At 52.1% G+C, this 27,628-nt stretch overlaps 2 protein-coding genes across 3 annotated transcripts; both read right to left on the bottom strand.

The window, feature by feature from the left end:
- Nucleotides 1-6,093: 6,093 nt before the first annotated feature.
- On the bottom strand, nt 6,094-22,967 carry MAVS (mitochondrial antiviral signaling protein). 2 transcript variants are annotated; one of them, XM_075563950.1, is made up of 7 exons: nt 22,833-22,967; nt 19,468-19,656; nt 16,400-16,574; nt 15,047-15,210; nt 14,242-14,398; nt 8,701-9,248; nt 6,094-7,535 (listed from the first exon to the last, which is right to left on the bottom strand). In XM_075563950.1, the coding sequence occupies exons 2-7, from the start codon at nt 19,585-19,587 to the stop codon at nt 7,083-7,085; spliced, it is 1,617 nt and encodes a 538-aa protein (XP_075420065.1). In that variant the 5' UTR covers nt 19,588-19,656; nt 22,833-22,967; the 3' UTR covers nt 6,094-7,082. The 2 variants fall into 2 exon arrangements, with proteins under 2 accessions (XP_075420065.1, XP_075420066.1); XM_075563951.1 differs by having other exon boundaries at nt 19,468-19,638; nt 22,833-22,962.
- LOC142422199 (UPF0488 protein C8orf33 homolog) lies at nt 9,610-11,576 on the bottom strand. The gene is given in 2 exon segments (XM_075527665.1): nt 9,610-10,832; nt 11,542-11,576. Coding segments are annotated over 2 exon segments (645 nt in total). The 3' UTR covers nt 9,610-10,222.
- Nucleotides 22,968-27,628: the final 4,661 nt, after the last annotated feature.

Here is a 27,628-nt window from a genome sequence, read left to right as displayed (position 1 = left end):
AATATTTAAAATTTTTTGCCAATATATCTATGGATTATTGTTCCTAAAATGTGATTTGTTGAGTCAAAGAATAAATGTATGTCATTTTAAAGGACAGTGCCAAACTCTTCCCTTGTGGTAGGCTATATTGGCTATAACAGTGATCCCTGTTTCCTGGAAAATTGCTCCTTGAGGGCAATCCATATCATGTGATGTCACTGTGAGGAGGCTGCGACTTTTAGTCACTCTGATGAAGCAAGCTACTATATTGTTGTGGCAGTCATATAATCTGTCAACTGGTGAAGGGGTGGAGTCTAGCCTGTCAATCAGGTTACAGCCAATGAGGCCTCTGTGTGGGCATGGCCTTCTCTTGAGGATTCTGGGAACCCCTGTCTTCTTCCCTGGAGGTGGAATATATACATACTCTATCTGCTACATCTTCCTGCTGACAAGATAAATGGAGCTATGCTGATGGAACCAGAGCCCTGGAGCTGGAGGAGTCATGTGGAGACCCATGCCAGTGCTGAAAAGCTTCTACCGCCACTGGATCCACAAGACTTTTCATCCACTGGGCTGTGATCTTCCTGCATTCATCATCATTGCATGCAGTGCATGATCCTGAAGAGGAATTTATAGACTGGTCTCAGGCATATGGATTAATATTGGACTTATGAACTTAACCTGGACTAGGATGGCATGTTTTCTCAATACACAAATTGCTTTTTTATATAAACATCTTTCTTATACACATGAGTGTCTCTGGATTTGTTTCTCTAGTCAACCTGGACTAACACAATTGTGTACTGTCCTATGGGGAAATCCACAGGGCAAGTGACTGTTAGTGGCTTTTGGCCAGCAGTTATGAAGGAAAATGAGGCCCAAACTGAATCCCGTCAATAGTTTGGTGAATGAGCTTGGAATGAACCCTTTCCAAACCTTGCTCCAATGACACCTAGATTGCAGCCTTGTGCGAGACCCTCTGTGGGCTCTTCGCCCACAAGCCAAATGTTACCAGCATGGTCTGCCCTGCTGGGCAGGCAGACTACCCATTTTTCTCTTTCTCCTCCTGTGGCATGGTATACAGCCACCAAGCCTATCCCAGCTGTGTATAGTACCCTCTCAGCCTGCTGCCATCCCCTGTCTGCCAAACACCTGTGTTTATAACAAATACATGCCAGACTGCAGCCAGAGGACTCAGCTAACCTCAACTGGAAATCCTGATCCACAAGCAACTGTGAGATAGTAACATATTGTTGTCTGAAGCTGTTACATTTTGGCATCATTTACCATCCAATGGGTAAGAGCCTCCGACAGGGTTTGCTTTTAACTGTTGGATGGCCGTAGGGAGGATGGGAATTAAGGGCCAGGAATCTGTCTTGAGCAGAACTACGTGAACTCTGGCTTTTGCACGGTCTCTATTTCTGCAGTGATTTGGATGACCCATATACAAAAATCTGGAATCAGCAGGTCTTCAACCAACTGGAATACTGTGACAACCAAAAGGGCTGTTGTCTGAACTAAACTCAATCCAACACTGACCCAGTAGGCTTGGCAGCAGTACTGTGTGTTAGAGACTGGAGGGAGAAGGGCCTGCACTCAGTGCTATGGATAGGACTTTGGGCCCCAAGCTCAAGGATGGGATTCATTCCTAAAGTGATACGAGGTCCCGGGGTGGCACACATGGCTCATGCGCAACTGCTAGTTTGACGGTTTGAACTCTGTGGTGCCGTGGAAGAAAGGCCTGGTGCTCTTCTTTTATAAAACTGCACTTAGAAACCCCTATGGAGCAGGTCTAGACTGCAAAAAAGATGCGAATCAAGTTAGCAGCCATGGGTTTGGTACAGGTGGTGTTATAAAATGGCACAGGAGCAGAGAGAGACAGACAGGTGTGATGTCCACAGACACCACTGCTGAGGGCACTTTCTCTGCAGCTCTTGGTTCTGAGAAAAGAGAACCTTAGAAATCAAGAGTCTCAGGCCACACTCCAGGATTGATTCACTCCAGGCAGGATCCTCCACGGAGCTGTGTGTGTGCTGAGATTTCAGCAGCTCTGGTATCGATTACTCTGCCTAGTTTGGGGTTTTTTAATGTTCTTTTGGGCCAAGCATGCTTTCATGTATTACCTCTGTCACTGGGGGGGAATGCTTAAAGTAGACCTCATTCTCAAGAAGGGCAGCAGAGTGCAGACTGACGTCGCTGAACTGCAGGGTTAGGTGAGTGGGCAGAGCCAGGGTGGCAGTCAGCCCTGGCCTCTGCCAGCCAGAGAGCTTGTCTCTGAGTAGAAAAGGCATCTGGGAGGAGCTGGAAGGGTCCCGCCTCACTGTCAGCGGTGTGTGGCCACAGTGGGCTCTCCTAGCTGCAGGATGGAAGGAAGACCCACAGGGCCCGAGGCTAGAAGCAGTCTCGAGGCCTGTCACACTGCTGACAAGCGTCAGCAGGCTCACTATCTTAAGGTCATGGACGTGGCAGCAAGTAGAAGAAGGGGGTTGGGTGGGGGGAATGAAAATAAGGCAATTTTTACAGCAATTACCAGAGTTTTTCTCTTCCCAATTCCTTTAGACAAGCCAGTTTCCAGCTGCATAGAAGAATGAAAGAATTCTTTTTCTCATCGTACATTAAGTACAAGCAAATTGATTACACAGAAGACAGGGCCTGATTGCTAGGAAATCGGCAATTCCAATGGATTGGGATGTCCTAGCAGGGGCACCTGGGGAGCGGGGGCAAGGAAGTGGAGGAAGCTGGTGTGCTGGACCAAGGACAGTCAAGGTCTGCTGGGACTAAGCCGGGGAGGGAAGGGGTGGAAGGATTTGACATCACCTGGCCCAGCCCTTCCAGCTTACAGGCCCTGGAGGGTAAGAGACCCAGTGGCACAGTGGGCCAATAGCTGCAAGGTCGGCAGTTTGAAATGACCGGGGGCTCTGCAAGAGAAAGACAATGCTTTCTATTGCTGTAAAAATGTACAATCTTGGAAACACACAAGGCAGGTCTACTCTATCTTACAGGATCAATAGGAGTTAGAATCGACTTGATGACATTGAGTTTAGGGGGCAGGGGCGGGGCGGAATTGGGTTTTGTAAGCTAAGAGGCACTTCCCCCTTATCTCTCCCTACCCATCCCAACCCACCTTTTGTCATCAAGTACAGGGAAATCCTTGAACAAACAGTGTGTGCACCGCCCTGATACCAGAAGAACTAGATGGCTACCAGTGCTCGGCAAGAGATCACACTACAGAGTCCTGGGTAGAGTGAGAGGAAAATGGAACAAAACTGGAAACCACAAGAAGGGGGGAACTCCCAAGATTATGGCCCTTAGTGACCCTTTAGGTGTGAAGCTCAGCTCACCCCCTCCCTCTACTTGGCTTCCTGCCAGACAGCAGATGAATCTGTAAGAAGGGTGCTGCTAGACACACACACACACACCCCTGAGAAGAAGCAACCATCTGAGATCAAAAGGTGCACCCACCTTTGCCCAAGGACACAGTTCAAAAAGGTCAGAAGACTGGAAGGGAAACAGGAAACACGGCGAGGAGGTGGGATGCGTGAAGTGACATTTGAGGACTGCAAGCAATGACATGAGATAACATGTGTGTGAATTATTGAACACAAAAGTGATTTGCTCTATAAACCCTCACCCAATTTGCTTGAAAAAATAATAAATAAAGCCTGTGTAGAAGTTTAAATATAAAGACTGAAATGTCCGCTAAGCCAAAGTGGCCTTTTGGGATCAGAGATTGTAGGATGGTGGCCTCTGCCCCACCACACCCAGCTTCAGGGCCGTACACCAGGCACATTCACAGTGATTGTAATCATATGTGTACATGAGAGACCCACACCACTGCCACCGAGTCGACTCTGACTCAGGGCCACTCCACATGGCATTTCCCAGGCGATAAATCTTCACTGGAGCAGAAAGCTCATCTTTCTCTCACAGAGCAGGGGGTGGTTTGGACTCTCTGACCTTTCAGTCAGCAGTCTGATGCTCACTGAATGGGGATCCTTATATTATTACACATTCCTGAGAATAGATTAGTGTGTACTGCATGCCGTGACCGGTGATAGCAGGTGGCAGATCGTGACACACTGGCCAGGGGTAGGGGCAGCTGTCTTGCACTTTGAAGGTCCTCCAGCCTCCTGAACCGCTGTAACATCTAGAGAAGGCCGAGAAAGCCTCACTGGACAGTACCCCACCAGGTGGCACTTACCTGCTTCAGGTGTCCCTCAAGGGCTGGGCCAAAGAGGAATCTCCTCTGGTTCTCACCTCCTAAGACAGGGCTCCAGTCCCACTCACACCTGACCAGTTGGAAAAGAGGAGCAGCGTCCACAGAGATGGCCTTGGGGAAACAGTGGGCCTTTGCCATGATATCCTGTCCACCCACGTCTGCCCCTTGGCCTTCCACACTCTTCAGTCTCAAGAAACCGGGAAGCAGGTGGCGATGAAAGAACTATTGGAGGTTGGGGGGTGAAGAATAAGGGGTTCAATTCTAGTCTCCTTTTTGGGTTGGAAATGTTCCCATACTCAATGGTTTGTTTTCTTTCTAAAAAGCTATTCATATTCTGAGGCCTGGTGTGGTGAACGACACCTCCCTGATCTTTGGCGCCAAGTCCCCCCACTCTGAGAGCATCCAGCGAACCAGGCGAGCTGTGCCACCGGCCTGGCTCCACCAAGTGGTGCAGCAGGCTCTGCTGGTGTTTCCTGGGAGAAGCAGATCGTGGTGGCACAGGAAGAGCGCAGGGTGCTCCCCTGTGCATGGGGTCGCTGTGCGTTGATGACCGCTCATCACTACAATCTTTGTGATCCCAAGTCCCCAGCATGGGAGGGCAAGGCCCACCACTTGGGGTACACCCATCCTCCTCTTCTTCCTTAGACTCTGGCCTGCACCATCATCCAGGCCAGAACTGGGCCTGCCCCCAACCAGCTTTGGCAGCTGAAAGACACACTCTCCACTCAGGACTCTGGCACTTGACAGCCCTGCCAAGCCCACTCCTGGCCACCAAACCCACTGCCAACTAGTCGATCCCCACTCAGAGGGACGCCGCAGAGAGTTTCCCCCGGGCTGTCAACCTTTATGGGAGCAGACCCAAACAACAAAGCAAAGAGGGAACTCATTCTGACTCCTGGTGACGCTGTAGGACAGGGTAGACCTGCCCCTATGGGTTTCCGGGACCGGAGCGCTTTATGGGAATAGAAAATGTCATCTTCCCTGGGAACAGCTATGGTTTGGAACCCCCGCCCCACCTTGCAGTCAGCAGTCCAATGCTCGCCCAACAGGGTCACCAAGGCTCCTGGGCCCAGCCCTGCTTACAGCCGGTTTTGGAGGCACCTCAGGGACCTCCACAACAGAAGCGAATGCTGTGAAATGCCAGCCAAGTCAGGGCTGCTGGGCAGCCAGGAAGCTCCCCGCCCTGCCCCACCCCCGTGACCCAGAGGCCCTGACATCGGCCACGGCCTAAATGTGCTGAGATCATACAACTAGAGGCATGGCAGCACCAGTCCCAGGGCCCACCCTGCATTCCTGAGATACGGGGTTGCGAAGAAACACATTGAATGGGTCCCCGAGTTGCTTCCCAGGGTACTTGGAGGCCGGGAGTGGGGTGGGTGGGGTGGGGAAGGGCAGCGAGGACAAGGCTGGTGAAGTGGGCGAGGGTGGTGGGCAGGCAACTTGGGTAGGGATTACTCCCCCTTGCAGGTCAGTCCTAGGTCAAGAGAAGTCCAGAGGTTGAGGTCATGGGGACAGGACACAGAGTTCCTAAAGGAAGTGCTAGGGAAGGCCAGACCAGCGCCAGCAGGGGCGACACTCTGGGGGCACCGCCAGCCCTGCCAGAGCCCAGGAAGGGAGGGGCAGTTAAGGCTGCCCCCCACCCCCTTTCCCAGTGATGGAGGCCTGAAAGGGGCCTGGGGGTGCCTCTCCCCACCCCACTGTGTTTCTGGTGGAAGGCAGCGAGTGTGAACGAGCTGGCATAGCAGAGAGGTGCCCCGCCTGCCTGGAAGGGGCGGGGAATGGGGAGAACGCACACCCTGTGGACATGCCTCCCACACACATCCGTGGGACAGTGTGGGGTCGCCCCTCCACACATGGGTGACAACTGAGAGTAGAAGCCAGGCCCGGGACTAAGCTTTATACAGAAAAAAATGCCTTTAATGCACACAACACTCTGCAGTGGGCACATCTCGATATATGTATATCTTAGGCACAGTACTATTCACCCCATTTTACAGGTGAGAAGTTGAGGCACAGAAAGGTTAACCGCTTTAAGTAACCAAGATCCCAGCTAGTGCAGGAAGAAGCAGGGTGAGGCCGAGGCTGCCCTGCACCGCCAGTTACACCCCTCTCCTCCGCACCCCTGCAGCACAGGCCGGCACTGCACCTGCTGGCAGGGAGAGGGGCCACCCGCTCCGGACCTGGCCCTGCTGTCTCAGAAGCACGCAGGGAAGAAGGAGACACATTCTGGAAAGACAATCCGACAAGTCAGATAACCCGCCAGGGCCCCACCGCCCAGCCTGGGGCAGAATTGAAATGGAGAGCTCAAACCTCTGCCTCACCAGGCACCCCCTCCCCACCCATGTAAGAAGCTGCAGAGAACATGGAGACCAGGAGGCAGAGGAGAAGCCGGGCTCGGGTTGGGGTGGGGTGGGGGGATCAGGACATGGATGTGAGGTCTCCAGACAGCTCAGGGAGATCATGTGCAGGAACGGCAGTGGCTGCGCTGGCTCCTGGGACCCGTACCCTCCCCTGGTGGCCTCGTTGCGACCAGACGACACGTGCCCTTCCGTTCCTTCCGCCCCTCAGGACACAGTCTCAGGCCCCACCCTGCACGCCTGCCTGCCCTTCGCTGGGAACACGGGTGAGTTGGGGGTGGGAGTGGAGGGTGGCTGAAGCTCCTGACTGGGCAGTGGGACGGTACAAGGGGCAGTCCGGGGCACAGAAAGACCACTCACACAAAGACCTCTAGCCCAAGACCCCGCCCCCTTTCCCTCAGGCCCCGCCCCTTTCCCCAGACTCCACCCTCCCAGTCCTGAGAAAAGGAACCAGTGGGGTCAGGCAGCCCGGCTCTGGAGAGGGAGCAGACAGACGCAGGGAAGGTGCACCCAAGGGCCTTCACCCTTCACCGGTGTAGGCGATGCCGGTACAGCACTGTCAGGACCGTGGCCAGGAGCACCCCAGCCGCAGCCATCCCAAGCCATGCAGCCCAGGAGCCAGGCGTGGGGCCCGGCGCCTCCACCTTAGGCTTCTCGTGCATCGGAGACTTCAGGGCGGCTTGCAACCCGGAGTTGGCCCCCAGGAGGTCAGCACTGGGGCTCTCGGACAGGTGGATTGCAAAGGAGCCCACGGTCTGGGACACATACTCGTTCTCCTCCGGGAAGTTGCTGGACTCTGAATCCAGGGAGTCGCTGTAGCTGATGGCCAGGTCCTGGGAGGTGCCTGAGAAGGGCTGGCTGTCCAGCCGGGACACCAGCTCCCCTGGCTTGCTCAGCTCCAGCTCTGAGCTCAACGTGCCCTCTGGCCTGGGAGAGCGGCCTCCACCGCGGCCTGCAGGTGCAGGAGCCACTGGGGTTTCCTGCAAAAGACAGGAAGGAACTGGAAGAGGTTGGGGGTGGCCCAGATGCAAGCAGACTAGGCAGCCCCGTTCCCAGGGCAAGGCAGGAACTAGTACTGTATGCCCTCTCTCTGGCCCATAATGTCCTGTGGCCACTAGCTCTTGGGAACCCAACTCACTGGTGTGACAAGACAGGAGGGAGATATAGAGGTCTGATGGCAATTCTGGGTGAGGTGGCCCCCTCAACATTCTGCAGGCTCAGAGGCATGGCCACTTGCCTGCAGGGTCCCCTGGACTCAGTTTCTCCAGGCAGACAGCAGCAGTGAGGCTAAGGGGGCGGGGCTGGGAAGGGAGAGCTGAGTCAGGGTCTTGAAGAAGTAATCCAGACATCCTGGTGGCTCAAAGCATCAGGCAGGCAGACCATGGGCCTCCCTCTCACTGGCTCCTCTCCCTTCACTTCCTCCTCTACAAAATGGGGTTGCTAAGCCTCACAGAGAGCTAAACACACACACACACACACACACACACACACACACACACACACACACTTCTCAAACTCACAGCCATTGAGTCAACTCTGACTCACAGCAACCGTACAGGACAAGGTGGGTTTCTGAGCCAGTCAGTTTACGGAAGTAGAAAGCCCCATCTCGCTGCTGAGGAGTGGCTGGCGGTTGAACTGATCTGCTATTAGCAGTTCAACTGGTAACCACGAGGCCACCAGTCTCCTCCCTGAAAGTGTGGTGGGTGGGGGGTGCTTAAACAAGCTGGACCCCCTTGAGGTAGCCGCACTTAGGAGCTCTAGTGAATTCTGAGGATCATGAGGCTGGTTCTCAGTTGGCTTTACATCCGTGGTTCTCAACCTGTGGGTTGAGACCTTTTGGTGGTCGAATGACCCTTTCACAGGGGTCACTCAATTCATAACAGTAGCAAAATGACAGTGATGAAGTAGCAACGAGAATAATGTTATGGTTGGGGGGGTCACCACAACATGAGGAACTATATGAAAGGGTCGCGGCATTAGGAAGGTTGAGAACCCCTGTTTTACTCTCTCTAAGAGAAGCCCTAGAGCAGCCTGGGCTGAACACAGAATGGGGCCTGGGAAAGGGTTCAAAGGCAGGGCCAGGAAGGTAAGCTCTCCTAAGGGACAGGGCCTGAGTCATTGTTAGGAGGGGCAAGCACTCACCTCTGGCCTCCTGCTGCTGGGCACTGAGCCGACACGCATGGAGTTGGTGGGCAGTTTGGATGGAGGCATGGTAGAGGTCATCACAGCAGGGGGTCTCAAGGTAGGCAACTTAGAGGGTGCTGGGCTGGTGGGCCCTTTGGAAGCCACTGTGTTTCCAGGCATCGTGGGTAACTTGGAGGGTGCCGGGCTGGTGGGTGCTGGGCTGGTGGGTGCCGGGCTGGTGGGTGCCAAGCTGGTGGGTGCCGGGCTGGTGGGCCATTTGGAGGGCATTGTGCTTCCAGGCATCGTGGGCACTTTGGTGAGTACTGTGCTGGTGGTGACAGAGGCTGCAGGTACTCCTGTCTTACTGGAGTAGATGGTGGCCTCAGCCTGGTCATGAGCACTTCCTTCAGGAGCCGAGCCAGCCACCTTGGAGGAGGTGCCAGTGGATGGAGCTGACACTGGGGGTCCAGGCAAGCGGCTTGCCCTTGGGGTGGTGCGGCTCAGGGGTTGGAAGGAGACAGACGGAGACACAGGCCCACGGGGTGATGTGGGGCTGGAGACCATGCCTGTAGGTGGCAAAACAAAATATAGGACTGTAACCCTAAAATCACGGACACTCTGGGACCAGAGGGCTGGAGAAGGGTCCTGCTGCCACCAGTCACATGGGCCTGATGACATCCAGGCTTCTGCATCTCTGAGGCCCTTCTGGTCACTGCTCTCAGGCCTGCAGGTACCTCCTTGGGCTGGATCTACCCTCACTCATAGACCTGTGGCCTGGAAGCTGCCACCCCATGCGAGTGACATGGTCCATCCCCCTTATAGCCCCTAGGAGCAGGAAGACCACCACTAATTGTTCTCCCTGCCTTTCCTTCTGCCTGGTTCCTCCTCCCTCCTCTTCCCTCTCTTTTTTTTTTTTTTTCATCTTTCATTACTTTATTTCACAACTTGACACTTCAGAATCAAAAAGTCCTTTCATTTTACAGAGCTCAGAGGATAATGTCTGCTCAGGAATGGAGTCAACACGGAGGGCGGGAAGTACTGATGCCAGCCTGGACACTGAAGTGTCAGAGCCCCAACCTGCCTGGCCTTCTACCATAGACAAACATGTTTCTTAATAATTATTAAAAATAGATTAAGAAATTATGACATAGTGACAGAAAGGCCATGAGCAATATGACAAGGCATCCTTTCAAATGTAAGCACCCCAGGCATCAAACATGTGGCCACCTCATTAATCCTTGTCAATAACTCCATAATCTAATTATAAAGGTTGAATAGCATACTGGCCACTTTAGTGTATATTTTCTGAATGTAACTCTCTTCAGGTGGGAGGGACGTTTCATCAGGAAACCTAACAGTGGTATCTGGCACGTGCCTGTGTCCCAACATGTTCATCTTCCATTTGCCCAAAGCTGTGGCATCATAGCTAGGGACAGTTCAACCTACAACTATCCAGGAAAGCATTCCTAGAAGGCTCTGCATTCAAGGACAAGTCCACAGCATTTCAGGGAAGGATACTGTCCTAAAATCGGCAGGGAGTCTAAAAGAAATTGAACCTAAATTTTTCATCAGGGGTATCTAGGATGGCCTTGGTTCCCCTTGCTGGACGAGGTCTACAGATTCGTCGGCTCTTCCTTCTGGTAGCCTCACCTACAGGCTGCACTTGTGCTGAGTGGGCTGCAGCCCTGAGGGCCCGCAGGGTCTCCTGTCGCTCAGCTTCCATCTGGGCCCTGTAGTCCCCAAACAAGCTATGCATGAGCTGCCTCTTCCGTGGCAGGGGGGTCTTTTCACTGCGCAGGGCACGAACTGCCCCAGTGGCTCTCTCTTTCTGTTTGGGGCTGGGTTTCTGAGTCCTGAGTCCCAGCTCCAGCTGCTCTATGCACCAAGCCAGTTCCCGGACCAGCTGCTAGGCCTGAGCCTCGGCGCTTGCCGGGGCTTCTTCTGGGGCCTTCCCGCCTCCATTGGCCACACAGGCCACATTCCGAGGTTTCTTCTTTTGCTTCTTAGAGGCTGCAGGGCTTTGGGAGTGCCCAGGATGCGCTCTGGAGGCCGAGTCGCTGCACGTGGGGCACTCGGGACCCGGGCTGGCCGGCTCGGTGCGCCGGGAAGCGGACCCGGGAGCCGGGGTCTGTGGGGCACGCGAGGAGGGCCTGGGTCCACCAACGTTTCCCAAGCAGGGCGTTCAGGGGCCTCAGCTCCACTTGATGGTCCACATGGAGGGAGAGAGAGCCCTCTTCCCTCTCTTATCTGCCTTTCCTGTCTGTTCCTAAGCCAGGTGGCACAGGTCCAGGGAAGTGCAAGGGTTAGCCTGTTATTCATCAATACTGGATAAGTAACATAGTTTGGGCTCTGGTCTGTTGAGATGTCATTTGTTAAAAGGGACCCAGGATGTAGCAGCCGCCTCCTTTCGAGTCAATTCCTTTAAAACCCGTTGATTATTCAAAGCCTGAGTGTGTTGAAAACCTGTTGGTATTGTTCTCAGACTGGGAGCCTCAAATCCATTCATTTATCTCTGGTTTATAAATAGCTCTGGTTCATTTGAGACAGCATGATCCAGAACATTATACATCACCCCCCTGGGCAAAAACTATTCTATTGATAGTGTCTTTCATTTAGCCCATGGAATAGAACTGAAAACACTGTTGAGAAAAGAAAATCATTTAAGCACAGGCTGGCTTCAGACTGGAATTCATGAATTATTGATTGACTTGTACAGATTAAGCTTTTAAGGGCCTGGACACTATTTACACACAGAATGGGGGTTGGTGATAGGGCAAAACTTTCAATAATACTCTCCCACAAAGGCAGAAATATGCCTACAAGATTGTTACATGCCGTAAGAAAGAAAGGAGGCATTACCATGATAAATTACGGTAGCCCAGGCTACCATTCATTGGGCACCCTCAAAGCACCAGACCCAGACCAACATCCAACAACTGCCAACTCCGTAACCTTGGGGTAGCAGCCTTATGACATGGCCCTGCCTGATGCTCACCTTCATGAAGCAATCACTGAAGCTATGGGTGCTATAGCAACGCATGGTGAAGGAATCAGATTGCACTCAGCTATCAGAAACAAAAATAGTATCTGGGGTTGTCTTTAAACAAACAGCCATCTCCATGAGGTGCGGACTAAGTCCACATGGAAGAAGCACACCAGCCTGTGTGAGTGCTAAGGACTGTAAATAACAAAACCCAAATCTGAAGGAGGACAGAGCTTAAATTGTGAACACCTGGTTTTCAGAAGGTTATGGATGACATGAGAAGCCCAAGATCCACTTGCAGAATCCCCACATAGATTAAGTCTCCGGTGAATCCCTTCTGACCACAGTCCAGGGAGGTGAGCAGCCCCGCTGTTGGACAGAGAGCAGTGTACAGTCGACAGATGCAGCTGGGTTGAAAATGTCATACCCTATCATTTGATCCCCTTTTTCACTTGTCTTAATTTGATTCAGTTTTTAATTTTCTGCTTTCTCTTTGAGGTCTTTCTATATTTTATCTAGTCATTATTGTTGGGTTATTGTTTTGTATATGAAATCCAAGATAGGTAGATCTACAGTGACACAGTGACTGGATAGGGGCAAGGCAGGAGACAATGGGGGAATGGAGAGCTAACAATATGAGAAGAAAATATTCTGAAATTGGTCATGGTGACGATTGCACAAATCTTAATGTGATTGAATGTTTAAACTGTATGATGTATGAAGTATATGCCCACCAAACTATTTTTTTAAAACTGTTAATTATTCAGGAAGAGGAAGCAGGGTCTAGTGGGCACTGGTCTGAAGTCCGTTGGGTCATGAAGATTTGAATTGATGGTCTGATAATCTCTCGAGTAAGTAAAAACTGTTTCCTACAAACCTTGCTCCCTTTGGTCCCATTGCTGGAAAGTCCTCTGATCACGGTGAAGTGAGGTAACTATTTCCCCAGGCAACTGGCCCACTCAGTTTGAAGTATGCAACCTGTTGGATTCTCACGGGATCTTTGAAACTGCTCCGAAGCAGAAACCTGGCTGTTTCCTTCTCTGAGGGCTTGCAGGAGGAAACGGAAGATTTCTCAAATCAACCTGGCTTCTGTTTGGGGCTCTATAGTGACAGGCTATTCCCAGACCCCTTGCAGGCAACAATAGAATCCTGGTGGTGCCTCCGAGGCCACCTCCAGCTGGAGCAATCCTGGATCAGGCAGGGGCAAAGGAGGCTCAAGTAGACCAGTTCACACTGGTCCTGGGGTGTGGGGCAGCGTGCACAAATTTCCAGAAGGCCTAAGGTCTGAGGGTGGGGAGGGGCAGGAGAGGGTAGCAGATAGTGATAGTTCATACAGAGAGCCACATTGAGATGCCACTGGACTCTTGATTTGGACATGAACCCCGAATCCCCCACCCCAGATCCTCAGGGAGCCTGCCTTCCAGAACATTTTAATCTAAGTGTCCAGTACACTCGATATACATCAGAACACGAGCCCTGGTGGTGGTGTGGTTGTTCGTTGGGTTGCAATCCAAATGGTCGGCAGTTTGAAACCACCAGCAGCTCCTTGAGAGAAAGACTGGGCTTTCTACTTGTACACAGTTATAGTCTCAAAAACTCACAGGGGTTCTTATAAGTCAGCAGTGACTTGATGGCAGTGAGTTTGGTTTTAGATTGAGGCTATAGAAAGATACATCAAACTCTATCAAATCACCAACATGATTTTAGTTACCTTTTGCACTTTTTGTTTTTAGTGCTCCATGATGCATACCTTTTAAAAGCTTGAATAGAAAAAAAAAGTGCTATTTTAAAAACTTGCATGGAATCCTGTTTGTAGAATAAGTTTAGCTTGCTGATACACCAAAATAAGATAAGATCAAATCAAAGTGTCCATTGCCTCCTTGTGGAAACGTGTGGGGAGATGGCAGCTTCTAACTCCTCCTGTGCCCTGAGGCTGGTGGGACACGGGGGGATGTCAGCCTGTGAGGGAAGGAAGTTAGGATGGACAGCTGTATATTCTTAAACTTGATGAGACGTATTGGTGACTCCCCGGGAGCTGGAGACCTCTTTGAAGGGGGCAGTTGACTAAAGAGCTCTTCTGTCCACAGCTGGTCCAGTCCTGTCCTCCAGGTCTCTGCCCTCTAGGCTCTGACCGGTCTCTCAGGGGGAGTGTATAAATGGCCGTAATTCTCCACCCTTCCCCACACCCACACCCGTGGCCATGTGACCATCAGTTCCTCCACCCTTGAATCTGCTCTGGATGGAACTGTAAGTCGCCTTAGCTCACGGGATGGGTCGGGCGTGGTGCGTGGCCTGTTCTGAACATGTGCTTCAGGAACTTCCTCCGGCCCTCTCTGAATCCAGCCCAGCTGCCAGGAGATGGGCTTGCTGGCTGAAGGACGAGTGACCACATAGAAGAGCCACAGGTGTCCCCAGGAACAGAGCCACCTTGCTGATCACTGAGAAGAGACTCAACCACCCTGCTAAGTCAGCCCCCAATTCCTGACGCACAGACTCATAGGCATCGGGAGCTACTACATCTGGGGCTGGTTTGTGACACAGCAAGGCCCTCGACTCCTGGCTCTGTGCGTGCGTACCTGCTGTGGGGCCACTGCCCGGTTCCGTGTCCTGCTCCTGACACCTGACAGAGGTCAGGGGGCTGACGGCTGTCAGAGTAGAGGAGGGCTCCAGGGGACCCCCTGGCCTCCTTGGGACGGCCCCAGAGCTGGGGGCCAGCGGGTTTTGTTCCGATCTCTGTAAAAGAGAGAAAATGTGTTCCTCTCCCAGGAACCAGCAGAAGGCCTTAAGCTCACAGACAGGTCAGGACCCTCGCACCCCTACCCATGCCTCGCAGCCAGGGGCCCAGGGATCCCTCACCGCAGCCCTGTCGGTGTCAGACCCTGTCCACAGGTGCCCTGGCACCCACTTCAGAAAATATACCCTCATCTATGGGGACTTCATGTCTATTTGTCTGGCCTACAAGAAGGCCTCCCTCTCTGTGGCCCAGATCCTCTTTCTGGGACGCAGGTCTACAGTTCAGGGTTTCTTGAACTGCCCCCACCCCTATCCCCAATTTAACTTTGTTGGCCATAAGAACAGGCCCTCTTACCTCCTGCTCCACACCCTCCCCATCTGGTCACTCTCCAGGTCTCTTTAACCCAGTTCAACATCTCACAGGGACCTTTGCAAAGGCCTCCACACTTGGGCCGCACAGCAGCTGGCTGAGGTAGCTGCGGGGTGAAGGCCCGGCCAGGGGCCTGGCAGCTCCACAGAGGGAGGCCTGAGACTTCTGAGCAGAGTGTATGCCTGGGGTGCGGGGTAAGAGAGGGTTTCTGGAAGGCTGGGTAGGTGGCAGTGGCTAGATAAGAACCAGGAGGCCCGAAGCAGATGGTGATGACACACCTCCCCCAGGGTCTCTGGCGGCCGAGTGTCCTGGACAGGCGTGGGGTAGCTTGGCTGGTCCTCTCTGTAGCCATTGAGGGAGGCGTTGGGGGCTGCCGTGGGCCCTGGAATCTCAGTGGGGACTGACCTTGGCTCCATTGGGGCTGGGGGGCAAATCTGATTCCCTGAAGGACAAAGAAGGAAGCACTTTAGGAAGCAGGGGGTGGGGGGACCTTGTCCAGTAACAGGAGAGGTGTGTTCTCAGAGGCCCCCCTCCCCAAGTCTGCGGTATCTGCCTCTCACAGCTTCAGAAGCTGTCCTGATGTGGACAAGCATCCCTGAGGGGGAGGGGGGGTGAGGTATGAAGTCAGGAGAGAGGGGGAGGAGGAATCGGGGGGAAGGGGCAAGAAGACAGGAGGAAGCAGGAACACCTAAGGTTTCTGACTCCCACCCATGGGTCAGCAGTCAGTCACTCCTCTCTCTCAGGCATTCCCCTCCTCCTCCTCCTCCTCCTCATGTCTGTCACCAATAACTGACCCACCCTGAGTGCTGCCCCTGGGCACCCCACCATTGTCCTGCCACAGGCTGACATTGAGAGAGTTCCAGGGCAGGATGGAAGGGGTGGGGGGTGAGAAGAAAGAGGGAAAGAAAAACAAGTGGGGAAGGCAGGCAGGCAAAGATGAGATGTCTCAGGGCCATAAACCTGCCCAGGGTCTCTCTCAGGGGTTGCCTGGGAGGGCTTATCTTCCACTGGCTCGAACACTCCTGAAGCTTAGCTATTTTCTTCCGGTCTCACCCCGCAGACCCCACCTCAGCATGTCACTGGTCCCCCCCCACTTCCCCGTCCCCAGCACTTGGACCAGAAGTGGACACTGGAAAGGGGTCAAGGGGTAACTGGGCATTCCTGGAGGGCAGAACTGGAGGAAACGAGAGGGGTGAGGAGAAAAGGGGACAGAGGATGGAAGGAACCCATGCGGGAGGGCAAGAAAGGAGGAGGGAATGAAATGAGATGCGTAGAGGGTCAGGGGGTGGGGGTGGGGAGAGACAAGGAAGGGATGAGAAAGGGTGGGAGGCACATGTAGATGAAACCCCATTCACAGTGCACATTGTAGGTGCCAGACCGCAGCTCAGCACTCAACATGCCATGGTCTACTGCCAATAGCCCCTCCTACAGGTGAGAACACTGAGGCCCAGGGAAGCTAAGAGACTTGGCGAAGGGACCCAGCTAGATCCATACAGAGGTTTGTCCATCGCCCAGGAGTGAAGGCAGGTAGGGTGACACAAAGGCAGGAGGCATAGGGGCGAGGGGAGAGGAGTGGGGGACGCCAGGGGAGGCAGGGATTCAGGAGGAGGGGGCCGCAGCAGGACACTCACGGGGCAGGTGGCTCTGATAGACGCTGGTCACTATCTCAGCTAACTCAGTCAGTTCACAGGCCTTCAATGCCTTGATCAGAGATGCCACCCAGCCGCTTCGCCGCTTCAGGATGTTGAAGAGTTCCCAGACTGTGTCCCGGTTCCCTATGCGTATGTAGGATGCCCTCAGTCGATCCTGGAAGACACAGACAGCCCCACTGCCCTGCTCAACCCAGGCCGGCCCAGCTCCTTCCTTAGATGGGAGGGGCATAGGGCATGGAGGAAGCAATGCGAGAGGGCAGTGTCAGAGCCCAGGGCAAGGCCAGGGTTCAAGTCCAAGTACTGGGTGAGGAAGAAAAGAAAAATAGTAACAACAAAAAGAAAGCAACATGCACCAAGAGACAGGCACTGACAATGTGCCAGGCTCTCTGCTAAGGGCTTTTTGTAAACCATCTCATTCACATTATTATCCTTCGTTTTTGATTTGGGTGAGGGGCCATGGACTCTCTACAGAAGTAGAGTGAGCAGACGACTTAGCTTCCCCGGTTGTGGTCTCAGGACTCCTTATCCCAATTCACGAAGGAGGAAGGTTAGCAGAGGGTTAGCAGAATAAAGGAGGTAAGGTGGACGGGAGGGTGTAAGCCCAGTTAACGCACAAATGCCAGCAGTTTACACATCCCCGAGGGCAGAAAGGAAGGTCTAGTATTCCCAGAGGAAGGAAAAGTGTGTGGGAAAAGGAAGGTGGTGGTGGTGGGGGGGGGGGAGAGGGCAAAAGCGAAAGGGGGGCAATTCTACCTTACAAATCTGGCTAGACCAGAGGATGTACACTGGTACAGATAGGAACTGGAAATACAGGGAATCCAGGGCGGATTATACCTTCAGGACCAGGGGTGTGAGTGGTGATACTGGGAGGGTAGAGGGAGAATGGGTTGGAAAGAGGGAACCGATTGCAAGGATCTACATGTGACCTCCTCCCTGGGGGATGGACAACAGAAAAGGGGGTGAAGGGAGACGTCGGACAGTGCAAGACATGACAAAATAATAATTTATAAATTATCAAGGGTTCATGAGGGAGGGGGTAGTGGGGAGGGAGGGGAAAAATGAGGAGCTGATGCCAGGGGCTTAGGTGAAGAGCAAATGTTTTGAGAATGATGAGGGCAATGGATGTACAAATGTGCTTTACACAACTGATGTATGTATGGATTGTGATACAAGTTGTATGAACCCCTAATAAAACGTTTTAAAAAATAAAATAAAATTAGTCATACTGTGTTAGACAGGGTTCTCTAGAGAGATAACACCAGATTGCTGATAATTTTGACCCAGAACCCTCAGGAATGAAGGTCTGGGTCACTTGTAAAAAATAAATAGAGGGAGGGAGAGAGAGAGAGGGAGGGAAAGAGAGAAAGAGAGAGAGAGAGAGAGAGAGAGAGAGAGAGAGAGAGAGAGAGAAAGGGCGGACAATCAGCAACAAGGGGCATGGGGAAACCAGAGCAAGCAAGCAGAGAAACAAAAACCCAGAGGAAACATCAAACCCCAGGGCTAGGGGACAAAGCATATGCATGCCCTTGGCCTTGAGTATACAAGAGCAAAGAGCCACACGCACCAGCATGCTAAGTGTCTGAACAGAGGGAAGCAGGGAAAAGCAACGGGGCTTCAGAGAAAGGCAATTTCCAAACAGTCCAGCAGGTGCCCCTGGGAAACAGTGGTCAACCTGACAACAGCAACTGCAGGGGCAGGGGGACCTGCTAACCTGACCGAGAGTGAGCAAGAATTCCAGGGAAGCTAGAAGAGCCCGGCTCCTGGAAAGTCTCAAAACCAAGCCCAAGGGCGGCGGTTCTCATCCTTCCTCAGGCCTCGACCCTTTCATACAGTTCCTCATACAGTTTCATACAGTTCCTTTCATACAGTTCCTTTCATACAGTGACCCCTCAACCATAAGATTATTTTCATTGCCACTTCATCACTGTCATTTTGCTACTGTTATGAATTGGGGGACCCTTGTGAAAGGATCATTCAACCCCCAAAGGGGTCACGACCCACAAGTTGAGAACTGCTGCCCTAGGGGCTTGGGGGCTGGTTTACAAAACAACTGGTTGTCAGTCTTCCAATGTGTGAAGGTCAGAGTAAAGGAGGCGAAGGAGACCTTGGAGCCCTGGTGGAGCGGGCTAGGTGGTCAGCTGCTAACCACAAGGTCAGCAGGTGGACTGTCAGCTGCTCTGAAGGAGAAAAATGAGGCTTCCCGTTCCCAAAGCGATCTGTAGCCTCGGGACCCACAAGGGCAGTTCTACTCCACCCTATGGGGTTGCCGTGAGTTGGAAACGACTTGGTGGAAGTGAGCTTGAGGTTGTTTTTATGAAAGAGGACATCACAACAAAATGTGACACAATTCAGAGACGGATTCTAAGTCCAAAAGGACATTATGGGGGTAGCTGGTGAAACGTGAATGGGGTCCGGAAGTGGGATGACAGTAAAGTAGCACGTATGTAAGAGTATGTTGTGTGTAGGAGATACGGTAACGCATAGGGCATGCTGTCAGCGATGTGCTCTCACATGGTTCAAGGCTGAAAATAACTTTTGTACACGTCTTGCGAGTCTAAAATTGTTTCCGAGATAAAAAAAGAAACAACACACAATTGAACCTTGGGGTTCCCTGCCAGAACGTTGTCCCAGGACAAGAACAGAATCAAAACTGAACAGGCCAAGGGCCAAAGAGAGGAAAGAAAGAGAAGGTTCCAGTAGAAGTGAGAGAGAAGACCAGGCCAGAGCATCTCAGAGCCTCTCGATAAGGCCAGCCGCCGTATTGTTGAGCGTTACATGAACCCAACACAAGAGGGCGTTCAGTGTAGCCATCCTGAACCACATTCAATGGCAGGAAAGCGACGTCTGTGATCCCAAGTTAGCAGGAACTTGATGGAAGTGAGGGAGGGAGTTTTTGTGATAAATGAGCAGCAGGACAGTAGAAAGGACAAGAAGTGAGAGGCACGAATGGAGAAGGAAGGAGCTGACCCTGGCTTGAGATGGGGCTGAGCACTGCATTCCACAGCCCTGCCACCAGCCTGTGTCCCACGGTCATCTCCCTGGCTCACCTGGTCACTTGGCGTAAGGCAGGCCAAGAAAGGCAGAATCTCAAGAACATCAACAACGCAAAACTGGCTGTGGTTGTTGCGGATATAACGGTAAGTCTCGTCCTCGGCAAAGGTCATCATTGCTTAGGTTCTGAAGAGGGAAGGGGCGCTGCCTCCTGACGGGCGGGTGAACTGAGAGAAGAAAAAAGACTGGAAGGAAAACAGGTCACATATGGCAACAGGGTGGGGGTGGGGCTGAGACAAAAAGGCAATTTTTTCTCCCTTGTCTGTTTGGGATTTCCACTTTTTTTTTTTTTAATAGGGAGCAGCACATCCTATTTGATTAGGGCCCAGGTCCCAGAGGCCCCCGTGGATCTGATGAAAAACTAATTGATGGCCCCAAAGAATCCAATCCAGAAGCTGCAAACTCCACTGCTATCCTCTTGGTTGGTCAGGGTTGAGGGGGGCTCTGGCTGCCCCCATCTGGTCCGAGCAGCCGGGTCTGTGATTGGTTTCCTTCCAGCACAAAGGATCTCAGACTGATGAGGAGCTCACCCCAGAAGAGATGCTTCTTTGGGGATGGAGAAATGAGATAGGGGGGAGGAAGGAGCCCAAGATGATAACAGTTAGAGCGCCCTAATTCCAAAAATGAGACGGCACGAATTTAGAGGACTTTCTAAACCGTGGAAAAGCAAAAACCCGAAGTTTGCAGGCTCATGACTAGGTGCTTCCCAAAATGCAAGCATAGGCCCATCATTGAAGCTCGCTACACACAGGTTCTCATGGTAAGAGGCCACTTCCAGGCCTCTAAGCTGTGCGTCCTAGCCCAAGCTACTAGGCTTCACCTCATCCCCCAAAAGGCTCAGAGAGCTTGTTTTGACAATATTATTGTTCCTGCTTATAAGCTTGAAAATTTCAAATTTTCAAAGGGAACATTTCAAAAACAAGCAACTGCTGCTGTTTGCTGTATCCATTATTTCAGATGTGTGCACTTGTTGCTTTCTTTATCTGCCTCTCTCATCAGCGAGTGCCGCAGAAAATGAGAGAGACAGGGCCTCGGCCACGGCCCAATTTAGACATGGCCCAATTTAGTCGCGACCAGGGTGGAAGAGATCTGTAAACATATGTAACCAAGACTTCCAGGTAGTAATAGAAGCTGTAACACACAGGAAGCAGGGTGAGAGGAGCTACAGCACCCTGGAGAAGAGAGTGCTACTTGAACTGACTGGCCAGAGAAGCGTCTCAGAAGTGACATTTGAGCAAAGCCCTTTTTGGCTGCAGGAAGATGGGTGTTGCAGGTTAAGGGTGCGCTGAATGCACACGCCCAAAGGTGGAAACAGCTTGGCTTGTCTGAAGGCTAGAAAACAGGTCAGTGCCGCCGCAGTTTAGAAAGCCGAAGAGGGGCAGAGATGGCTGATGGGGTCCACTCACTCCTGTAGGGTTCTGCAGGAGAGGGGAAGGGTTCCTTGGAGTGCCGTGGGGAGCCCTTGAGGATGGTGAGCGAGGAAGGGGAGAGGATCTGATTTACTCTCAGGACCTCCCTGGCAGTGTATGTGAACCCTGGGCTGGAGGGGACAGAGTGGAAGCAGAGAGACAAGGTAGGACCCATCGCAGGGGAGAGATGAGGGGTATGGCCAGGATGGCAACCACGTGGCAAGAGTGGCAGGACTCATGCCCTTTCCTGGATGTGTGGGTGAGGGAGAGAGAAGCACCACCACAGGTAGGTGGGGCAGCAGTGGCACTGAGAGCTTTGAGTAGGTGAAGCTTGTGACGCAGGTGGATGTCTGGAAGGGCAGGAGGCACAGGAGAGAAGGCCTGGCTGGAGTAGAAACAAGTGGCATCTGAGCCGTCAGGTGTTATGCTTGCGGGAGGCCTCTTGCATTACACAGCAGAGGGGACCTAAAATAAAAGCCCTAGCCCAGTGGGAGATAGGGCGGCAGCCCAGAGGAGCCCACAATCAGCTCCAGGTTGCTTTGTCAAACCACCAGCTTCTTCATTCTGGAGGGACAAGCGCTGCTCTTCCTGGAGGAAGGGGGGCGGGCAGGGTATCCTCTGAGCCTTCAGTGGAGCAAAGAACTCCCTCGTCTGCTGCCCAGGGAGGGGCCAAGAGGGCATCCCCTGAGACATTCCTACTGCCCCAGTCTTTTAAAGGGTGCTGGGATGGGATTGATAGAGTTCCAAAAGGGGGCGGAATACCTCCTTTCGTTCATGTTCATGTTTATTGTTTGCAGGCACTTCCTAAGGATCTTTCACAACATGGAGAGGGGGGAAGTGAGACCAAGTGGCACCACCGGCCAGAGTTTGGATGAGGTCTGCCTCCTGACAGCACTCGAAGCCCAGGACGGGCCGTGATGAGCTGGGGTGAAGTGCATTGCCCATGAGGGGGAACGGATCTGCGAGGAGGCCCCGTTTAGGAGCCCTGGTGGTATACTGCTTATGTTCAAAACCACCAGCCAGCTCCCTGGGAGGAAGACAAGGCTTCCCCCCCCCCACCCCACCCCCACCCCCTGTCAAGAGGAAGACAAGGCTTTCTCCCCGTCAAGAATTACAGTCTCAGAAACTCACAAGGACAGCTCTATCCCGTCCTATATGGTCACTACAGTCAGAATTGACTCGGTGGCAGTGAGGTTTTTGGATTGTATATATATATATAGTTATATATAGTTATATATATATAGTTATATATATATACATATATAATTGAGTTGAGTGAGAAATGAGATATTTCAGAACAAGCTAGGGGCATTCGAACCCTGCCCTCCACGGCCCCCGCTGACAATCCTTGCAAGTGTTTATGAGTCTTGCCCTGCATGTGCACAGAGAACGCCGGTTTTTCTGTCTTTTGTTTTCCGTTTCAGAGGCAGTGGCGGAGATTATGGTCCCAGCGTCCCCAGAAAGTGTCCGACCTGAGCGAGCCCCAGAGCCTCGGGGAGGGGGAGGGGCGCTCTGAGCCTCAGCCTCCGGCCTCGACTCGCGTTCCCCCGCCGCTTCCTGGGCGGGACCCAGGCCCCGGAGGCCGGCGGGGTTCTTCCAACAGGTGTCGGGGTCAAGAAGTGCCAAGGCCCGGGAGCGGGCCCGGAGGCCTGGACGCCCGAGCGCTGCAGCCGCCACCCGGAGCCCGCCGTCCGGGGTCACCCTGAGCCCGCCGTCCGCAGCGGGGCACGGCGATCGCGGCTGGCTCCCTCGGGCCCAACCTTTCTTCCGCCCCTACGGCCGCCCCCCGCGACACCGTCCCGCCAGCGGGCCCCGCAAACCCACTTCTCCCCACCCGGCGCCCGGTGCCCGTGGGCACCCCAGAGGAGCCCACTCCGCTGAGGCCGCCGCGCCCCGAAGACCACGGTGCGCCCTAAGTCCGCAGGACCCGGCGCCCTGGACGGCGGTCTTACCTCGGGCAGCCACGAGGCAGCAACCTGCAGACCGCCTGCCGAACCTGCACCCTCTAGGCCTGGAGGGAGGGTGCCGGGCGGGGCCGAGCCACGCGGCCACTCACCAGTCGGCGAGGGCGGGGACTTGGCCGTCCCGGCCAGACGAGTTGGCCACCGGGCTCGCCCGGTTCCTGGTTGGGGCGCCGGGCTCTTGATTCTCCCCTGGTCCGTTTCGAGAAACGTACCGGGAAAGTCCAAAGTACGACGCGACCTCAGGCCAGAGACCAGCCTCCTTTCGTGTCCCCACGCTCGCTGTGAGCCTCCCGCCACCCGCCCCGTTTTATGCTCTTAGGGCGAGCCGTCATGATGAAGTTCGCTCCTGGGTCCGCGGGGCCTGGCACACAGGTGGTGCTCCGTAAACGTCAGTGGACTCGCAAAGTTCACAAGGACGCCCACGCCCAGCCAGACAGCCAGCTGCTTCAGGGGGAAGGGGCAAACTCAGGCTTGGGGCGGTGGGCTTGGATCATCTAGCTGTAGTTTTTTTTTTGGTATGTTTTATGGTTTTTTTGCAAGGTGATTCATAACCTGAACTAATAGGAAACATTTGGACCCCAAATGAGGGCCCTTCTACGGCTGTGCTGCCCCTTGGCGGCTCCCCGTGTAGTAACCCCTAGTTACATTTAGCTATTGTAATGAAAAAGAAGTACGGTTTGAAATTCAGTTCCTTAGCCCCACAGCCACATCTCCGATGCTATTTCCATGTAGTCAGTGACGGGTCAGATACAGGGCGTTTGCATCATCTCAGCAACTTCTATTGGACAGTCTAAAACAAGTTTTCTTGGACAGCACCGGCCTACAGACTAACTCTTCAATAATGTCAAGGTCATGAAAGACAGGAAAGGCTGAGGGACTGTTTCCGATCAAAACCAGCCAAGCTAAATGCAATGTGGGGCGCTGGAACAGAACAAGGACATCAGTGGGCAACAGAAATATTCAATGTATCAGTGCTGATTTTCTGGTTTTAATAGATGTGCTGTGCTGATGTGAGATGAAACATTTGTTTTATGTTTGCAACGGTTAGGTTTGAGAGCCTGAAACGATTCCAAACTGAAAAGTTTTTGTTTTTTAACATTTTATTAGGGGCTCATACAACTCTTATCACAGTCCATAGATATACATACATCAATTGTATAAAGCACATCCATACATTCCCTGCCCCAATCATTCTCAAAGCATTTGCTCTCCACTTAAGCCCTTTGCATCAGGTCCTCTTTTTTCCCCCTCCCTCCCCGTGAAAAGTTTTTTAAAAAGGGCAATAAAAAGGCATCTTTTGCCCCTCTCAGAGCATTTTTATGATTTTATCCTTTATTACATTTTATCCAGTTTCATAAGCAGAATTGTCCGTGTATTCATGGGAGACTGAGTCCAGAGCTTGATACACTCATAGCCTTGGACCACCCCCTAAGTAAGGGCTTTGGGGACCTCCAGCCCCAGCGTTCCTCTCCAGCAAGTGACCAAAGTACCAAAGAGGGCTGTGGTCCCCGCTTGATGACTCAGCAGTCGCCAGCTCACATTTCCCCCCAGAGAACAGAGGTCTGGTACAAAGATAGTTCCAAAGGGCTCAGGAAAAGGACATGCTGTCATGTCAGAGTCCCGTCAGGGAACTCTCCCAAGACTTAAAACAAAACAAAATCCTGACCTTCACAAGTTCATTTGAAATATTTTAAAATGGCTTTTCTTTACACTCTTTTCTTTTTCAAAAGAAAAAAAATCCTTATACAATTAATGTGGGGGGGTAAGTTGATGGAGAAAAAAACGAAATCCATGCTCACAATGCCACTACCCAGGGATAAGTGCCAGTGACTTAGTTATTTCTAGTTATTTCCTAATCCTCCATCAACCCTCTGTACATGTGATAAAGTACGGCCTGGTCCTGCACATCGTTATCCTTGCGCACAGTGCTGCAGCCACTGTGTGACAATCCATGTCACTGAGGCTCTTTTTCGCTGCCCCTCTACTTCACCAAGCAAGACGCCCAGCCTTCTCTGCAGACCGGTCTCTCCTGATAGCATGTCTAAAATACATGCGCTGGAGCTTTGCCATACTCCATTTTTGGGGAAAACATTTTATCATAAATTCGGTGAAGGTTTACAGGATAGATCCTAGTTTAACGTTCAACAATTCATACACTTCCTGACTCAACTCATCCATTGCGATGCTCTCAAGATGCCATCACTTATCCCACTTCCTTCCCAGAATTCCTGTCTCCATTCCTCCTTCTTTTCTAACCTGCTGGACTTTTTCTCCGGGCAAATGCTGCCTTTTTAACTTTAGATGGTTGATTATCCTGACACAGAGCTGAGTTCAGTTCCAGACCTAAAGGGCCTTGGGAGTTCCAGTCAGTCTGGTCTTATGGTTTTGATGAGTTCTGACCCACGTTTTTCTTCCATTCTACCCAACACATTCGAATGTGATCCTTTGCACTTGGTAGTAGCAGCCAGGCACAATCTAGTTCTTCTGGTCTCAGGATGGTGGTTGTGCAGTGAATTGTTTCATATGGCTCTTTTAGCCAGAGCATTTGTTACTCCTACCAAATGACTTTCCCCCCATAGATCTGGGTAAGGAGGGGGAAGATACTGACGGAATTGTATGATTCAGTGCTAAGTGATTATTAAGGTTCAATATGATCGCCATCCTGCTGAGTATAGTGGGGAGGGGGAGCCAGGAGTGGAGTGGGGGTGCTGTGGACCCCAAGATCCCCAAACACTGAATGCAGAAGACAGCTTTGATGCCAGAGGAGCAGCAACAGAGAACCAGGAGCCCAAATATGAGACAGAGCGGTGGACTTTCCAGCCACAGAACAAGTAGAACTGAGTTTTTCAGATGGAGGAGGGGGGCTAACTTGTGGAGTAGGGTGCCTCTGGGCACTTCATTGAGTGAGCTGGGTTTGCTGAGTGCTTACAGTGGAATGGCATGGTCTTGGGAATTTACTGGCAGTCCTAAAAGAGCTCTGTAATATTGCCTGAACCAGGAAGGTGCCAGGTCCAGAGTCTGAGGCTCAGGGAGGCTTAATTATGGGCACAGCAGAGAAGAAACCATCCTGACTGAACAACTGCATCCTGAGAATTCGTCACATGAATTGGAACCTGTTAACTTTCCCCCAATAAACCCATAATTGCATTGTCCATGAGATCTATGTGGCTACTGCAATGAATTATAGGACCTGGCAGAAAAGTGGCCCATGGGGAAAGCAGAGTGCCATGGATGGCTGGTATCAGAAGCGGCTTAAGAAGGATGGGGTGGGGCTGCACGTCTGATCCTTGCTTTGCAGCAATCACCCCGGGGAGCTGGAGGCAATGAGAGGCTGCTCCCACACCATTTTCTCAGTTGTGAAGCCTGATGCTCACTTGCCCATTAGTCCACTGCATTCTTTGTTTCCATGTGTGTTTTTATTTTGGGCCCTCTTCTGTCCTCTGGCGGGAGAGAGACAGACAGCTGCGTCTTAGATGGCTGTTCATGAGCTTTGCAGTCACTAATCACCAAGTTGGGATGAAGAACATTGCCTTGCGAACTGTGATGCCCAGGCGCCGGTGTGCGCCGGTGTGCTCCGGTGTCCCGGTGCGCAGGTCCGGATCCCTCGAGCCCAGGGTCTCGTTCCTCAAGGTGCTTGGTTATGTCTTTGTCCCCTGCGTGCTCCATGGATACATATGCATTCATATACATTCCATATGCATTCATGGATATATTTGCAGTGAAAATAAATACATGTATAAATATCCTGTTAAACCTATATATATATATTCGTGGGAACACTCCTACTCTCTCCCTCCTACCTATTCAACCTGTGTAATGCTGGATGCTAGATCTATTCTAGCACCTACTCATAGATCCCCACCATCTCAGGAATGTGTTTTTAACACCATTTGCCCCTGTTGCCCTTAACGTTTTTTTGTTTTGTTTTGTTTTGGGGTGTTTTCCCCCTTAACTCTTGCAAACCTCGCAAGGTCTTCCCCTGAGGCTCCATCATTTTCCCCTCGCCTTCCTCTCATTTTGGACTGCTCTCCCCTTCACTCAGGTTAACACTTGTCTAACATGAGACTTTGTGCCCACTTCCCTTTCCTTCTACCCCTGGCAACCATCAGAGAATATTTTTCAGGTGAAAACATATTGACTTTTTAGAATAGTGGGTTCATACAGTATTCGTCCTTGGCTAATTTCCCTCAGGAAAATGGCCTGGTTCCTCCATGTTGGGAGGCGTTACAAGGACTCGAGGCTATTCTTGAACACTGTGTAGACCCCATTGTGCGATGTACCAGAGTTTATTTATTCAGTCTTCCACAGATGGGCAGTTGGGGTGGTTTCCATTTTTTTTTTGGCAACTGTGAATAGTATGCCGTGATGAACATGGGTGTGAGCACATCTATTGATATGCTCCTGTTTCTCCAGGATACATACCAAGTATAGGGATTTCCAGACCATATGGTATGCCTGATCCAAATCATGGTTTTCAACGGACTCATTTGTATGTGAAAGTTGGACATTAAATAAGGAAGACTGAAGAAAAATCAATGCATTTGAACGATGGTGGGAATGAAGAATATTGAATATTGAACCACAGACTGCCAAAAGAACAAATAGATCTGTCTTGGAAGACGGACAACCAGAACGTTCCCTAGAGGCAAGGATGGCAAGACTTCACGGACTTTATACATGCTGTCAGGAGAGACCGGTCCCCGGAGAAGGACGCCATGCTTCGTAAAGGGGAGGGGCAGCAAAAAACAGGAAGGCTCTTGATGAAATGGACTGACACAGTGGCT

Source organism: Tenrec ecaudatus, chromosome 12, assembly GCF_050624435.1.
Source record: "Tenrec ecaudatus isolate mTenEca1 chromosome 12, mTenEca1.hap1, whole genome shotgun sequence".
Classification (NCBI taxonomy): domain Eukaryota; kingdom Metazoa; phylum Chordata; class Mammalia; order Afrosoricida; family Tenrecidae; genus Tenrec; species Tenrec ecaudatus.
This window is presented reverse-complemented; position numbering and strand designations above follow the sequence as displayed.